The 13183-nt window shown below is 37.6% G+C and overlaps 6 protein-coding genes across 6 annotated transcripts; all 6 read left to right on the plus strand. All coding sequences in view use genetic code 11, as the record gives it.

Moving 5' to 3' along the window:
• Nucleotides 1-190: 190 nt before the first annotated feature.
• Nucleotides 191-3421, plus strand: rpoB (RNA polymerase beta subunit). The gene has a single exon. The coding sequence runs from the start codon at nucleotides 191-193 to the stop codon at nucleotides 3419-3421; it is 3231 nt and encodes a 1076-aa protein (YP_008239239.1).
• Nucleotides 3422-3458: 37 nt separating this feature from the next.
• rpoC1 (RNA polymerase beta) lies at nucleotides 3459-5510 on the plus strand. The gene has a single exon. The coding sequence runs from the start codon at nucleotides 3459-3461 to the stop codon at nucleotides 5508-5510; it is 2052 nt and encodes a 683-aa protein (YP_008239240.1).
• A 204-nt stretch (nucleotides 5511-5714) lies between these two features.
• Nucleotides 5715-10154, plus strand: rpoC2 (RNA polymerase beta' subunit). Its single transcript has one exon. The coding sequence runs from the start codon at nucleotides 5715-5717 to the stop codon at nucleotides 10152-10154; it is 4440 nt and encodes a 1479-aa protein (YP_008239241.1).
• Nucleotides 10155-10443: 289 nt separating this feature from the next.
• Nucleotides 10444-11154, plus strand: rps2 (ribosomal protein S2). Its single transcript has one exon. The coding sequence runs from the start codon at nucleotides 10444-10446 to the stop codon at nucleotides 11152-11154; it is 711 nt and encodes a 236-aa protein (YP_008239242.1).
• Nucleotides 11155-11424: 270 nt separating this feature from the next.
• On the plus strand, nucleotides 11425-12168 carry atpI (ATP synthase CF0 subunit IV). Its single transcript has one exon. The coding sequence runs from the start codon at nucleotides 11425-11427 to the stop codon at nucleotides 12166-12168; it is 744 nt and encodes a 247-aa protein (YP_008239243.1).
• Nucleotides 12169-12740: 572 nt separating this feature from the next.
• Nucleotides 12741-12986, plus strand: atpH (ATP synthase CF0 subunit III). Its single transcript has one exon. It carries the CDS (start codon nucleotides 12741-12743, stop codon nucleotides 12984-12986), a length of 246 nt encoding a protein of 81 aa, YP_008239244.1.
• The last annotated feature ends 197 nt before the right edge of the window (nucleotides 12987-13183 follow it).

The following is a 13183-nucleotide window of genomic DNA, read 5'->3' on the forward strand; positions in this document are numbered from 1 at the left end:
TCGTCCAAATGGTCTCTATTCATATGTATGAAATACATATATGAAATACGTATGTGGAGTTCCCTAGAATTTCATGTGATTCAGTAAACAGAATATAGATTCCATGATTGCTAGATCGATCCATAGGGATTGATGAAGAGTGAGCTGATAATGGAATTTTTCTTTGATAAACAGGAAACTTAAGATTAAGATGCTCCGGAATGGAAACGAGGGAATGTCCACAATACCCGGATTTAGTCAGATCCAATTCGAGGGATTTTGTAGGTTCATTAATCAAGCCTTGGCAGAAGAACTTGACAAGTTTCCAACAATTAAAGATCCAGATCACGAAATTGCATTTCAATTATTTGCGAAAGGATATCAACTGCTAGAACCCTCGATAAAAGAAAGAGATGCTGTGTATGAATCACTCACCTATTCTTCCGAATTATATGTATCTGCGAGATTAATTTTTGGTTTCGATGTGCAAAAGCAAACCATTTCTATCGGAAACATTCCTATAATGAATTCCTTAGGAACCTTTATTATAAATGGAATATACCGAATTGTGATCAATCAAATATTGCTAAGTCCTGGTATTTACTACCGCTCGGAATTAGATCATAAGGGAATTTCTATCTACACTGGCACTATAATATCAGATTGGGGGGGGAGATCGGAATTAGCAATTGATAAAAAAGAAAGGATATGGGCTCGCGTGAGTAGAAAACAAAAGATATCTATTCTAGTTCTATCATCAGCTATGGGTTCGAATCTAAGAGAAATTCTAGATAATGTTTCCTACCCTGAAATTTTCTTGTCTTTCCCGAATGCTAAAGAGAAGAAGAGGATTGAGTCAAAAGAAAAAGCTATTTTGGAGTTTTATCAACAATTTGCTTGTGTAGGTGGGGACCTGGTATTTTCGGAGTCCTTATGCGAGGAATTACAAAAGAAATTTTTTCAACAAAAATGTGAATTAGGAAGGATTGGTCGACGAAATATGAATCGGAGACTTAATCTTGATATTCCTCAGAACAATACATTCTTGTTACCACGAGATGTATTGGCCGCTACGGATCATTTGATTGGAATGAAATTTGGAACGGGTATACTTGACGATGACGATATGAATCACTTGAAAAATAAACGTATTCGTTCGGTTGCGGATCTGTTACAAGATCAATTCGGATTGGCTCTTGGTCGTTTACAACATGCAGTTCAAAAAACTATTCGTAGAGTATTCATACGTCAATCGAAACCGACTCCCCAAACTTTGGTAACTCCAACTTCAACTTCAATTTTATTAATAACTACTTATGAGACCTTTTTTGGCACATACCCGTTATCTCAAGTTTTTGATCAAACGAATCCATTGACACAAACTGTTCATGGGCGAAAAGTGAGTTGTTTAGGTCCTGGAGGGTTGACGGGGAGAACCGCAAGTTTTCGGAGCCGAGATATTCATCCGAGTCACTATGGGCGTATTTGTCCAATTGACACGTCTGAAGGAATCAATGTTGGACTTACTGGATCCTTAACAATTCATGCGAGAATTGATCACTTGTGGGGATCCATAGAGAGTCCGTTTTATGAAATATCTGCTGAGAAAGCAAAAGAAAAAAAAGAGAGACAGGTGGTTTATCTATCACCAAATAGAGATGAATATTATATGATAGCAGCAGGAAATTCTTTGTCCTTGAATCAAGGTATTCAGGAAGAACAGGTTGTTCCGGCTAGATACCGTCAAGAATTCTTGACTATTGCATGGGAACAGATTCATGTTAGAAGTATTTTTCCTTTCCAATATTTTTCTATTGGGGGTTCTCTCATTCCTTTTATTGAGCACAATGATGCGAATCGGGCTTTAATGAGTTCTAATATGCAGCGCCAAGCAGTTCCGCTTTCTCGGTCCGAGAAATGCATTGTTGGAACTGGATTGGAACGCCAAACAGCTCTAGATTCGAGGGTTTCCATTATAGCCGAACGCGAGGGAAAGATCATTTCTACTGATAGTCATAAGATACTTTTATCAAGTAGTGGGAAGACTATAAGTATTCCTTTAGTTAACCACCGTCGCTCTAACAAAAATACTTGTATGCACCAAAAACCCCGGGTTCCACGGGGTAAATCCATTAAAAAAGGACAAATTTTAGCAGAAGGAGCTGCTACAATTGGGGGCGAACTTGCTTTAGGAAAAAACGTATTAGTAGCTTATATGCCATGGGAAGGTTACAATTTTGAAGACGCAGTACTAATTAGCGAACGTTTGGTATATGAAGATATTTATACCTCTTTTCACATCCGGAAATATGAAATTCAGACGGATACGACAAGCCAGGGCTCCGCTGAAAAAATCACTAAAGAAATACCACATCTAGAAGAACATTTACTCCGCAATTTGGACAGAAATGGAGTTGTTAGGTTGGGATCCTGGGTAGAAACTGGTGATATTTTAGTAGGTAAATTAACGCCTCAGATAGCGAGCGAATCATCTTATATCGCGGAAGCTGGATTATTACGGGCCATATTTGGCCTTGAGGTTTCCACTTCAAAAGAAACTTCTCTGAAATTACCTATAGGTGGAAGAGGGCGCGTTATCGATGTGAAATGGATCCAAAGGGACCCGCTCGACATAATGGTTCGTGTATATATTTTACAGAAACGTGAAATCAAAGTTGGGGATAAAGTAGCCGGAAGACATGGGAATAAAGGGATCATTTCCAAAATTTTGCCTAGGCAAGATATGCCCTATTTGCAAGATGGAACACCCGTTGATATGGTCTTCAATCCCTTAGGAGTACCCTCCCGAATGAATGTGGGACAAATATTTGAAAGCTCGCTCGGATTAGCGGGGGATCTGCTAAAGAAACATTATAGAATAGCACCCTTTGATGAGAGATATGAGCAAGAGGCTTCAAGAAAACTTGTGTTTTCAGAATTATATGAAGCCAGTAAAGAAACAAAAAATCCATGGGTATTTGAACCCGAGTACCCGGGAAAAAGCAGAATATTTGATGGAAGAACAGGCGACCCCTTTGAGCAACCTGTTCTAATAGGGAAGTCCTATATCTTAAAATTAATTCATCAAGTTGATGAGAAAATTCATGGGCGTTCTACTGGGCCCTACTCACTTGTTACACAACAACCGGTTAGAGGAAGAGCCAAGCAAGGGGGACAACGAGTAGGAGAAATGGAAGTTTGGGCTTTAGAAGGATTTGGTGTTGCTCATATTTTACAAGAGATACTTACTTATAAATCTGACCATCTTATAGCTCGCCAAGAAATACTTAATGCTACGATCTGGGGAAAAAGAATACCTAATCATGAGGATCCTCCAGAATCTTTTCGAGTGCTCGTTCGAGAACTACGATCTTTGGCTCTAGAACTGAATCATTTCCTTGTATCTGAAAAGAACTTCCAGGTTAATAGGGAGGAAGTTTGATCGGAATAAATATAAATTCTTTTCTTATTTCTATTTTATGATTGACCAATATAAACATCAACAACTTCAAATTGGACTCGTTTCCCCTCAACAAATAAAGGCTTGGGCTAACAAAAACCTACCTAATGGAGAAGTCGTTGGCGAAGTCACAAGGCCCTCTACTTTTCATTATAAAACCGATAAACCAGAAAAAGATGGATTGTTTTGCGAAAGAATCTTTGGACCCATAAAAAGCGGGATTTGCGCTTGTGGCAATTCTCGAGCGAGCGGAGCTGAAAACGAAGACGAAAGATTTTGCCAAAAATGCGGGGTCGAATTTGTGGATTCTCGGATACGAAGATATCAAATGGGATACATCAAACTCGCATGTCCCGTGACTCATGTGTGGTATTTGAAAGGTCTTCCTAGTTATATCGCGAATCTTTTAGATAAACCTCTTAAGAAGTTGGAGGGCCTAGTATACGGCGATTTCTCTTTTGCTAGGCCCAGCACTAAAAAACCCACTTTTTTACGATTACGAGGTTTATTCGAAGAGGAAATTGCATCCTGTAACCACAGCATTTCTCCCTTTTTTTCTACCCCAGGCTTTGCAACATTTCGAAATCGGGAAATTGCGACAGGAGCAGGTGCTATTAGAGAACAATTAGCAGATTTGGATTTGCGAATTATTATAGAGAATTCTTTGGTCGAATGGAAGGAATTAGAAGACGAGGGGTATAGTGGAGATGAGTGGGAAGATAGAAAAAGACGAATAAGAAAAGTTTTTTTGATTAGACGCATGCAATTGGCGAAACATTTTATTCAAACAAATGTAGAACCAGAATGGATGGTTTTGTGCTTATTACCGGTTCTTCCTCCCGAATTGAGACCTATTGTTTATAGGTCTGGAGATAAAGTAGTGACTTCAGACATTAATGAACTTTATAAGAGAGTTATCCGTCGGAACAACAATCTTGCCTATCTATTAAAAAGAAGTGAATTAGCGCCAGCAGATTTAGTAATGTGCCAGGAAAAATTGGTACAAGAAGCCGTGGATACACTTCTTGATAGTGGGTCCCGCGGGCAACCGACGAGGGATGGTCACAATAAAGTATACAAATCACTTTCAGATGTAATTGAAGGTAAAGAGGGAAGGTTTCGCGAGACTCTGCTTGGGAAACGGGTCGATTACTCGGGGCGTTCTGTCATTGTTGTGGGTCCTTCGCTTTCATTACATCAATGTGGATTACCTCTAGAGATAGCAATAAAGCTTTTTCAGCTATTTGTAATTCGCGATTTAATCACGAAACGCGCCACTTCTAATGTAAGGATTGCTAAAAGGAAAATTTGGGAAAAAGAACCCATTGTATGGGAAATACTTCAAGAAGTTATGCGGGGACATCCTGTACTGTTAAATAGAGCACCTACCCTGCATAGATTAGGCATACAGGCCTTTCAACCCACTTTAGTAGAGGGGCGTACTATTTCTTTACACCCATTAGTGTGTAAGGGTTTCAATGCGGACTTTGATGGAGATCAAATGGCTGTTCATCTACCTTTATCCTTGGAAGCTCAGGCAGAAGCCCGTTTACTTATGTTTTCTCATATGAATCTCTTATCTCCCGCTATTGGGGATCCTATTTGCGTACCAACCCAAGACATGCTTATCGGGCTTTATGTATTAACGATTGGAAAGCGTCGAGGTATTTGTGCAAATAGATATAATAGTTGCAGAAACTACCCAAATCTAAAAGTAAATTACAATAATAATAATAATTTTAAATATAGGAAAGATAAAGAACCCCATTTTTCTAGTTCTTATGATGCACTGGGAGCTTATAGACAAAAACTAATCAGTTTAGATAGTCCCTTGTGGCTACGATGGAACCTGGATCAACGCGTCATTGGGTCAAGAGAAGTTCCGATTGAAGTTCAATATGAATCTTTGGGGACTTATCATGAGATTTATGCCCACTATCTAATAATGGGAAATAGAAAAAAAGAAATTCGTTCGATATACATTCGAACCACTCTTGGTCATATTTCTTTTTATAGAGAAATAGAGGAAGCCATACAAGGATTTAGTCAGGCCTATTCATACACTACCTAAACAAGAAAGTTAGATTCGGCGATGCCCCTCCCCTTTCGGGGGGCATTCCGATTTCCCTAGTATCATCATTATTTGCCACGCGAATCCAGATTGAGATTGAGGCAATTAAGTTAATTAAATTTTCGAATCACTGACTCAGGCCCATTGTCGAATCCTACTCAGCAATTGTCGAATCCTACTCAGCCGAAAAGGGGGTACTTATGTATGGCGGAACGGGCCAATCTGGTCTTTCATAATAAAGAGATAGACGGAACTGGTATGAAACGACTTATTAGCAGATTAATAGATCATTTTGGAATGGGATATACATCCCATATACTGGATCAACTAAAGACTCTGGGCTTCCATCAAGCCACTACTACATCGATTTCGTTAGGAATCGAGGATCTTTTAACAATACCCTCTAAGGGATGGTTAGTCCAAGACGCGGAACAACAGAGTTTTCTTTTGGAGAAACACTATTATTATGGGGCTGTACACGCGGTAGAAAAATTACGCCAATCTGTTGAGATATGGTATGCGACAAGTGAATATTTGAAACAAGAAATGAATTCAAATTTTCGGATAACGGATCCTTCTAATCCAGTCTATCTAATGTCTTTTTCAGGAGCCAGAGGAAATGCATCTCAAGTACACCAATTAGTAGGTATGAGAGGATTAATGTCGGACCCTCAAGGACAAATGATTGATTTACCTATTCAAAGCAATTTACGCGAGGGACTTTCTTTGACAGAATATATAATTTCCTGCTATGGAGCCCGCAAAGGGGTTGTAGATACTGCTGTGCGAACAGCAGATGCTGGATATCTTACACGTAGACTTGTTGAAGTAGTTCAACATATTATTGTGCGTAGAAGAGATTGTGGTACTATCCGAGGTATTTCTGTAAGTCCTCAAAATGGGATGACGGAAAAACTTTTTGTCCAAACACTAATTGGTCGTGTATTAGCAGACGATATATATATCGGTTCACGATGCATTGCCGCGCGAAATCAAGATATTGGAATTGGATTAGTCAATCGATTCATAACTGCCTTTCGAGCACAACCATTTCGAGCACAACCAATATATATTAGAACCCCCTTTACTTGCCGAAGCACTTCTTGGATCTGTCAATTATGCTATGGCCGGAGTCCTACTCATAGTGATCTGGTCGAATTGGGAGAAGCCGTAGGTATTATTGCAGGTCAATCAATTGGGGAGCCAGGGACTCAACTAACATTAAGAACTTTTCATACTGGCGGAGTATTCACAGGGGGTACTGCCGACCTTGTACGATCCCCTTCGAATGGAAAAATAAAATTCAATGAGAATTTGGTTCACCCCACACGTACCCGTCATGGGCAGCCTGCTTTTCTATGTTATATAGACTTGCATGTAACTATTCAGAGTCAAGATATTCTATATAGTGTGAATATTCCCTCAAAAAGCTTGATTCTAGTGCAAAATGATCAATATGTAAAATCCGAACAAGTAATTGCGGAGATTCGTGCCGGAACGTCCACTTTACATTTTAAAGAAAGGGTACAAAAGCATATTTATTCTGAATCAGACGGCGAAATGCACTGGAGTACTGATGTTTACCATGCGCCCGAATATCAATATGGTAATCTTCGCCGATTACCAAAAACAAGCCATTTATGGATATTGTCAGTAAGTATGTGCAGATCCAGTATAGCGTCTTTTTCACTCCACAAGGATCAAGATCAAATGAATACTTATGGTAAAAAAGATAGGGAAATTCTTGATTATTCAACGTCGGATCGAATCATGTCCAATGGCCATTGGAATTTTATCTATCCTTCTATTTTTCAAGATAATTCAGATTTGTTGGCGAAAAAGCGAAGAAATAGGTTCGTCATTCCATTACAATATCATCAAGAACAAGAGAAAGAACTAATATCCTGTTTTGGGATTTCGATTGAAATCCCCCTTATGGGTGTTTTACGTAGAAATACTATTTTTGCTTATTTTGACGATCCCCGATACAGAAAAGATAAAAAGGGTTCAGGAATTGTTAAATTTAGATATAGGACCCTAGAAGAAGAATATAGGACTCGAGCGGAAGACTCAGAAGAGGAATATGAGACCCTAGAAGACGAATACAGGACCCGAGAGGACGAATATGAATATGAAACCCTAGAAGAATCTAAATATGGAATCCTAGAAGACGAATACGAATATGAAACCCTAGAAGACGAATATGGGAGCCCAGAAAACGAATATGGGAACCCAGAGAACGAATATAGGACTTTAGAGAAAGACTCAGAAGAGGAATATGGGAGCCCAGAGAGCAAATATAGGACCCAAGAGGACGAATATGGAACTCTAGAGGAAGACTCAGAAGACGAATATGGCAGCCCCGGGGAAAGCGCAGAGGAAAAATATGGTACTTTAGAGGAAGACTCAGAAGAAGATTCAGAGGACGAATACGAGAGCCCAGAGGAAGATTCCATCTTAAAAAAAGAGGGTTTGATTGAGCATCGAGGAACAAAAGAATTTAGTCTAAAATACCAAAAAGAAGTAGATCGGTTTTTTTTCATTCTTCAAGAACTTCATATCTTGCCGAGATCTTCATCCCTAAAGATACTTGACAATAGTATTATTGGAGTGAATACACAACTCACAAAAAATACAAGAAGTCGACTAGGCGGACTGGTCCGAGTGAAGAGAAAAAAAAGCCATACGGAACTCAAAATATTTTCCGGAGATATTCATTTTCCTGAAGAGGCGGATAAGATATTAGGTGGCTGTTTGATACCGCCAGAAAGACAAAAAAAAGATTCTAAGGAATCAAAAAAAAGGAAAAATTGGGTCTATGTTCAACGGAAAAAAATTCTCAAGAGCAAGGAAAAGTATTTTGTTTCCGTTCGCCCTACAGTGGCATATGAAATGGACGAAGGAAGAAATTTAGCAACACTTTTCCCGCAGGATCTCTTGCAAGAAGAAAATAATCTCCAAATTCGACTTGTCAATTTTATTTCTCATGAAAATAGCAAGTTAACTCAAAGAATTTATCACACAAATAGTCAATTTGTTAGAACTTGCTTAGTAGTGAATTGGGAACAAGAAGAAAAAGAAAAGGCTGGTGCTTCCCTTGTTGAGGTAAGAGCAAATGATCTTATTCGCGATTTCCTAAGAATTGAGTTAGTCAAGTCCACTATTTCGTATACACGAAAAAGGTATGGTAGGACAAGTGCAGGACCGATTCCCCATAATAGGTTAGATCGCGCCAATATCAATTCTTTTTATTCCAAGGCGAAGATTGAATCACTTAGCCAACATCCAGAAGCTATTGGCACTTTGTTGAATCGAAATAAAGAATACCACTCTTTGATGATTTTGTCGGCATCCAACTGTTCTCGAATTGGTTTATTCAAGAATTCAAAACATCCCAATGCGATAAAAGAATGGAATCCTAGAATTCCTATTCGAGAAATTTTTGGGCCCTTAGGCGCTATTGTAGCTAGTATATCGCATTTTTCTTCATCTTACTATTTACTAACGCATAATAAAATCCTGTTAAAAAAATATTTGTTCGTTGACAATTTAAAACAAACCTTCCAAGTACTTCAAGAACTTAAATACTCTTTAATAGATGAAAATAAAAGGATTTCTAATTTCGATAGTAACATAATGTTGGATCCATTCCTTTTGAATTGTCACTTTGTCCATCATGATTCTTGGGAAGAGACATTGGCAATAATTCACCTTGGACAATTTATTTGTGAAAATGTATGTCTATTTAAATCGCACATAAAAAAATCCGGTCAAATTTTCATTGTAAATATGAATTCCTTTGTTATAAGAGCAGCTAAACCTTATTTGGCCACTACAGGAGCAACTGTTAATGGTCATTATGGAGAAATCCTTTACAAGGGAGATAGGTTAGTTACGTTTATATATGAAAAATCGAGATCTAGTGACATAACGCAAGGTCTTCCAAAAGTGGAACAAATCTTTGAAGCGCGTTCAATTGATTCATTATCCCCGAATCTCGAAAGGAGAATTGAGGATTGGAATGAGCGTATACCAAGAATTCTTGGGGTCCCTTGGGGATTCTTGATTGGAGCTGAGCTAACCATAGCCCAAAGTCGTATCTCTTTGGTTAATAAAATCCAAAAGGTTTATCGATCCCAAGGGGTACAGATCCATAATAGACATATAGAGATTATTATACGCCAAGTAACATCAAAAGTGCGGGTTTCCGAAGATGGAATGTCTAATGTTTTTTCGCCTGGGGAATTAATCGGACTATTGCGAGCGGAACGAGCAGGACGAGCTTTGGATGAATCGATCTATTATCGGGCAATCTTATTGGGAATAACAAGGGCTTCCCTGAATACCCAAAGTTTCATATCTGAAGCAAGTTTTCAAGAAACTGCTCGAGTTTTAGCAAAAGCTGCCCTACGAGGTCGCATTGATTGGTTGAAAGGCTTGAAAGAAAACGTAGTTCTGGGGGGGATTATACCTGTTGGTACCGGATTCCAAAAATTTGTGCATCGTTCCCCACAAGACAAGAACCTTTATTTCGAAATAAAAAAAAAAAATCTATTCGCGTCGGAAATGAGAGATTTTTTGTTTCTCCATACAGAATTAGTTTCTTCAGATTCTGACGTAACAAACAATTTTTATGAGACATAAGAACCCCCATAAAAATATTTTTTACTTTACTAGACTTTTGAACTTAGAACACTAACAGGTCAAATTTTAGATTTTTAAGATTTTTATTTTAATAAGTAAAACAAGTCAGTTAATTCATTAAGGTGGTTATGTTTATACCATGTATCAATGGCCAACTCTTATCTTAGTACAAGGTTCTCTCGGAACAATTATTATTTATTTCAAGCTATTTCGGATCTTTCTTAATCTTCAAAAAGAACTAAATTCCGTAATGGAATGGTAGGATTAAAAAAAAGGAAGTGTGGAAAAAATGACAAGAAGATATTGGAACATTAATTTGAAAGAGATGATAGAAGCAGGAGTTCATTTTGGTCATGGTATTAAGAAATGGAATCCTAAAATGGCCCCTTACATTTCGGCAAAGCGTAAAGGTACTCATATTATAAATCTCGCTAGAACGGCTCGTTTTTTATCAGAAGCTTGTGATTTAGTTTTTGATGCAGCAAGTCAGGGAAAAAGTTTCTTAATTGTTGGTACCAAAAAAAGAGCAACAGATTTAGTAGCATCAGCTGCAATAAGGGCTCGTTGTCATTATGTTAATAAAAAGTGGTTCAGTGGTATGTTAACGAATTGGTCGATTACGAAAACTAGACTTTCTCAATTTAGAGACTTAAGAGCAGAAGAAAAAATGGGAAAATTCCACCATCTCCCAAAAAGAGATGTGGCAATCTTGAAGAGAAAATTATCTACTTTGCAAAGGTATCTCGGCGGGATCAAATATATGACGAGATTGCCAGACATTGTGATCGTCCTTGATCAGCAAAAAGAGTATATAGCTCTTCGGGAATGTGCCATTTTGGGGATTCCTACTATTTCTTTAGTCGATACAAATTGTGACCCGGATCTCGCGAATATATCGATTCCAGCCAACGATGACACTATGACTTCAATTCGATTGATTCTTAACAAATTAGTATTTTCAATTTGTGAGGGCCGTTCTCTCTATATAAGAAATCGTTGATTAAGAATATATAGTGAATTCTTGGGCAACTGCGTAAATTTATGGAATCACTTACTTTACTATATCTTTTTTTTGCATAGAATTTTTTTTGCATAGAAAAAAGAAGGGGAATATTGATATATATTAGAGGGTATTGATATATATTATGATCTGATGTGCTTTCTTGGTATCCTAAATATAAGATTAATACTTCAAGTTGCTGAGTTGAGAAAGAGATGGTTGAATCAAAAGAATTCCTTTTTTGAAGTTCAATTTTTATCAGAGGACAATATGAATATTATACCTTGTTCCATTAAAACACTCAAGGGGTTATACGATATATCGGGTGTAGAAGTAGGCCAACACTTCTATTGGCAAATAGGAGGTTTCCAAATTCATGCCCAAGTACTCATCACTTCTTGGGTCGTAATTACTATCTTGCTAGGTTCAGTTGTCATAGCTGTTCGGAATCCACAAACCATCCCGACCGACGGTCAGAATTTTTTTGAATATGTCCTTGAGTTTATTCGAGACTTGAGCAAAACTCAGATTGGAGAAGAATATGGTCCCTGGGTTCCCTTTATTGGAACTATGTTCCTTTTTATTTTTGTTTCGAATTGGTCGGGTGCTCTTTTACCTTGGAAAATTATAGAGTTACCCCATGGGGAATTAGCAGCGCCCACGAATGATATAAATACTACTGTTGCTTTAGCTTTACTCACGTCAGCGGCATATTTTTATGCTGGTCTTAGCAAAAAAGGATTGAGCTATTTCGAGAAATATATTAAACCAACTCCAATCCTTTTACCAATTAACATCCTAGAAGATTTCACAAAACCATTATCGCTTAGCTTTCGACTTTTCGGGAATATATTGGCGGATGAATTAGTCGTTGTTGTTCTTGTTTCTTTAGTCCCCTTAGTAATCCCTATACCGGTCATGTTTCTTGGATTATTTACAAGCGGTATTCAAGCTCTTATTTTTGCAACATTAGCCGCAGCCTATATAGGTGAATCCATGGAGGGTCATCATTGAATTGACTCTTTTTGGAAATAGTATTTTTTTTTTTGCAGCTTAGCTCAATTCATGCATGGTTCCAGATAATCTGCTTGGTTGCAAAAAAATAGTTAGAAATGCGTATGAATATATAGCCTAGAGTTGTAGGAGAGAGAATAGAATAGACTATATTATGGAATTTTCAAAGTATATATGCATTAAGGAGGGTGGAGTCAGGCTAGATCTATACTATAATATCCTTAATGTCTATAAGTGGAGTCCTCTTTTATGCAGGTTTCCACTTTAAGCAATGATTTTAGAATCCGATTCAATAGAAAATGAGAAAATATGCAAACAAAATAGAAGAAACAAATGTATATATATAGGATATTATATTATATATTCCTAGGTTAGATTCATTATCTAATCCGATATATGGATATGGAATTCCCTTCTATGTAGTTCGGACAATTCACATTATCATTTCAATTTGATTTCAATTTGTACTTTTTAGTTACTTTACTTCTCCCCAATAGAGCTTAGAAGTAAGAATTTATTGGTTGATTGTATCCTTAACCATTTCTTTTTTTTGACACGAGGAACTACTCACCATGAATCCACTAATTGCTGCTGCTTCTGTTATTGCTGCTGGATTGGCCGTAGGGCTTGCTTCTATTGGACCTGGAGTTGGTCAAGGTACTGCTGCAGGACAAGCTGTAGAAGGTATTGCGAGACAGCCAGAAGCAGAAGGTAAAATACGAGGTACTTTATTGCTTAGTCTAGCTTTTATGGAAGCTTTAACAATTTATGGACTAGTTGTGGCACTAGCGCTTTTATTTGCGAACCCTTTTGTTTAATCTTAAAAAAAAAATTCTTTCGATTTCGATTAGATACTTTTTTCTTTTTTTAGTAAATTGGTATTTGCTTCCACAATTCCAATTATATCAATACTTTATTTAATTTACTCCTATTTATTACTCCTGGAATTATCTATTTATCGGGACAGATAATACCCCATTCTAGGAAGGGCTGAGTTGAGTATTATTAATTTAGA

The sequence above is a fragment of the chloroplast genome of Triticum urartu, assembly GCF_056163025.1.
Source record: "Triticum urartu chloroplast, complete genome".
Taxonomy (NCBI): Eukaryota; Viridiplantae; Streptophyta; class Magnoliopsida; order Poales; family Poaceae; genus Triticum; species Triticum urartu.